The sequence below is a fragment of the Frankliniella occidentalis genome, unplaced genomic scaffold (genome assembly GCF_000697945.3).
Source record: "Frankliniella occidentalis isolate FOCC.00 unplaced genomic scaffold, Focc_3.1 Scaffold30, whole genome shotgun sequence".
NCBI lineage: Eukaryota > Metazoa > Arthropoda > Insecta > Thysanoptera > Thripidae > Frankliniella > Frankliniella occidentalis.
This window is the reverse complement of record NW_026267160.1, coordinates 376,501-379,876: the sequence shown is the minus strand read 5'-3', so window position 1 is coordinate 379,876 and position 3,376 is coordinate 376,501. Positions and strand designations below refer to the sequence as shown.

The 3,376-nt window shown below is 60.2% G+C and overlaps 1 protein-coding gene across 4 annotated transcripts in view; it reads right to left on the bottom strand.

Moving 5' to 3' along the window:
• LOC113211004 (transcription factor hamlet-like) overlaps nucleotides 1-3,376 on the bottom strand; it is a 156,623-nt gene that overhangs the window by 23,707 nt on the left and 129,540 nt on the right. For 3 of the 4 annotated variants that reach the window (XM_052265777.1, XM_052265776.1, XM_052265775.1), the window contains one exon: nucleotides 2,592-2,723. The exons of the other annotated variant lie outside the window; for it this stretch is intronic. In XM_052265777.1, the coding sequence (XP_052121737.1) occupies nucleotides 2,592-2,723 (132 nt within the window). The remainder of the gene's footprint in view (nucleotides 1-2,591; nucleotides 2,724-3,376) is intronic. 4 annotated transcript variants of the gene reach the window in all.

The following is a 3,376-nucleotide window of genomic DNA, read 5'->3' as shown; positions in this document are numbered from 1 at the left end:
TACTACATTTTTCTACGTCGGTAAATTTAATCAACATTTTCTGGAAAGATTTCTGTAGATCCAATTTTCTGGAAAAGTTATTTTTCCCTATTTTTTTGCCGAATTATGAATCTAATGGGAGCAGTAAGGCGGAGGGCCTCGCCGCAAAGTGACAGTAATTGCGAGGTTATGACTCTGGGGGCTACGACCCGCTGCCCGCTACACCGCCGCCGCGCGCTCCTCCGTGACCCCTCCAAATAATCTCGCAACGCGGCGCACAGGACACGGAAAAGGAATGACACTTTTAGTATGGAAAAGTGTAACGTCGTTGGGCGGCGAGCGCGCGCCGGTGGGCGGGGCGGGCGCGCCTTGATAAGGCCCTCCTGGCCGCGAGCGGGGGATTCATTTCAGGCCGTAGTAAATTCCAAAGGGGGGGTCCGGCCCGGACTCGGTCCCGGAGCGGACTTGCGCAGCGACGGTTTATGGTTCGCCTCTGAATATGCGCCCCCGGGGGATTGTTTATGCCCGGCCCGGCGCTGCCCAAAGCGATGCGGCTTTAAAATTGAGAACACAAAATAAAACGGAGTCAGTTGACCCCGTCTAGCCGCCGGCACGGCGATGCGTCCGGAATGTCCTTCATACTTCCGCGCGATTATAGTTGAAAAACAGTTTCAATTATGGGCGTGTTTCGATTGCTTTGTGCTACAAGGAGGGTGGACCCCGATGTGGACCTCACCGCCAGCAGAGAGGCACTCCGGGAAAAATGGTGGAAAATTGAATATCGAAGTGGCCGCGTGGGTGGGACCGTCTGGGCCTGCAGGGGCGGGGCGGGGCTCAAAGGGAGTCCCACGGTCCAGGGCGCCACCCCGCCGCCACGACCATCACTCGCAGCGTCATCTCGGAGCCGGTCTCTCCCTCTTTCTCTCTCTCTCTCACTCCCTTTGCGCCGCAACGCTCTCCGTCCCCGTTCCGCCCCATTTCCCCCGCCGACGCCGCCGCGCTGGAGTGCGGTGCGCGGCGCGGAGGGGCCGGATCCCGCCGAGCAGAAACAACTTTTCCCGATTCCTCGCCATCGCCCCTCGCTCAGCAGACGACGGCGGCGGCGGCGGCGACTTCTCGTCGTACTTTTTCGATCCTCCAGCGCAAGTAGTCTGCCCGCGCGCTCTTCCATCATGCGGCCGCGCGCCAGCCCGTCGGCGACGACGAGTTCTCTCTTCTCTGTCTCGCGGAGTTTTGTGTTTTACGACGTAAGTCACGCACCCGTCTCGTGACGTCGGGATCGTTACGCGGCTTGCGCAGCGCCCGCCGCCGCCGACCCTTCACATTATTTGAGCCTCACTCATATTTTTTTCCACCCTCCTGACCGGCGGCGGAGGGTCGCTGGCTGGCTGCTGCTGCTGCTGCTGCTGCTGCTGCTGCTGCTGCTGCTGCTGCTGCTGCTCTGGCTTCTGATTAGCCGACCTGCTCGGCGGCCATCCAGGGCCCCCTGACCCTTCGACTGCCCCGAGACTGTCCCCACCTCCCCGCCCTACACACAGAAGTCCGTCCAAATTGACCCCCTCTTACCCCTGCCTCCTCCCGCGTGCTTGGGGCCTAACTCCACCTGCACGCTTGACCCGACACTTATCTCGGAAACTCTGAAAGGACAATTTCTCAACGGAGGGGAAAACGAATATAATGAAGTCCGATAGCCCCGCCGGCCTCCGCCGCCGTGGCGGCCGGGGCCGCCGTGGCCTCCGCCTTTTCAGTAAACGCGCTGGAAAATTATGGCACCTTTCACCGCGCAATCCCAAATTAATTTTTACAACCGGGCCGGACGGCGCGGTGAGGCGACGGCCGCTCCTTCGTCATCGCCCTCGGCTCCACTCGCACTCCGGAGGCACCTGATAAACCCGTCCCCTATACACCGGCCTGCGCCTGCAAGAGCTCGGGTAAAATTAGTAAGCGTTTCAGACGAAATAAATTCCAACGCGGTCAAAAAGTCTCTCTACGGCTGCTTGATTATGACATCAAAATATAAAAAATAAAGGAGGCGGCAGCTTTCGTTTTAGCGACCATATAATGCTCGACCGCATATTTGTGACGTGAAATATACACATGTGCATATATATATGTACCCAAAAGCGCACACGTGGTGAGACAGAGAAGGTGGACGTGAGGAAGGAGAGAGATAGAAAATTAGGAGAGAGAGGCAGAGAGGGTGAGAGCGAGAGAGACAGTGAGTGAGAGAGTGAGACATGTGGGGAGGTGCGCAGGGCCCGCCATGAATTGTTAAGGGCTCTGTGATTGCCCTTGTGCCCAGTGGTCATTAGCCGGCCCCCGGGCCGGGCAGCCCTTGCTGTAGGGGCGCCTCGTCGGTGGCTTCACACACAAACACACACACAGAGCTGGGTTCACACAATTATCGGCGTACCGTCGCACCGGGACGCACCACTGCAAACGAAGTCACGCACACACACACAAACACATGTGATGTAGTACGCACACACAAAAGGGGATTGATTGTTTAACGCCCGTTACAGGTGTACTAGCGCACTACAAGAACGACATGCAGCTACAGAGCAGCAGCAGCAACAGCAACAAAAAACGGCATCAAACACTACTTGACGTACCTGTCCGCCGCAGAGGAAGGCGCGCACGTTGCGGGCCTCGGGCCGGTAGGTGGAGCGGATGAGCTTGAGCCAGTTGGAGCGCTCGGCAGACGCGTCGTTGTAGCAGCGGATGGCGCTGCCAGCCACCCTCACCTGCAAATAACGCTCAGGGTGAGGACAGGGCCGTTGTTGTTGAGGTCGGCAAAGAGACAGAGGGACAGCGGGAGAGAGAGAGGGACAGCGGGAGAGAGAGAGAGAGGAAGGGTGCTGTCGTCAGGCGAGAGCAAATGTACTCCGGGGATGTAACTCTGCTCGGGGGAAGAAACACGGGCAATCTGTGTCCGTGGGGGTGATTACAGCGGGGAGGGGGGAGGGGAAGGAGCTAACGCTGTCATCTTCCCTCCCGGGCCCACTCCGCTTGTCAGGACAATGTCGCCGCAATTAAGATAAATGTGCGAGCGGCGGCACCCCCGCCCCGCCTCACCACATCCCCCCGCCCCCGCAGCAGGAGCAGGGCGTGGCGCGGCGTGGCGCGGGGCTCTGCTGCGGTGTGATTTGATGGCGCGGCCCATCCGCGGGTGGAGGAGGAGCCTCTGTCCCGGGCCCGTCCCGCCCACAGCGTAGCGCCCCCGGGCGCGACGCTCCGCCACGCCACGCCACCCCACGCGGCGCCGCCACGCCACGCCACGCCCCACCCCGCCGCGCACTCTGCGGTAAGCCACAGCCCAGCGTTTCGCTTGGCCAATAGAGCGAATCCCGCCCCGCCGGCGCTGCTGTCGGAGACTCGCAGCAGCAGCAGCAGCTTC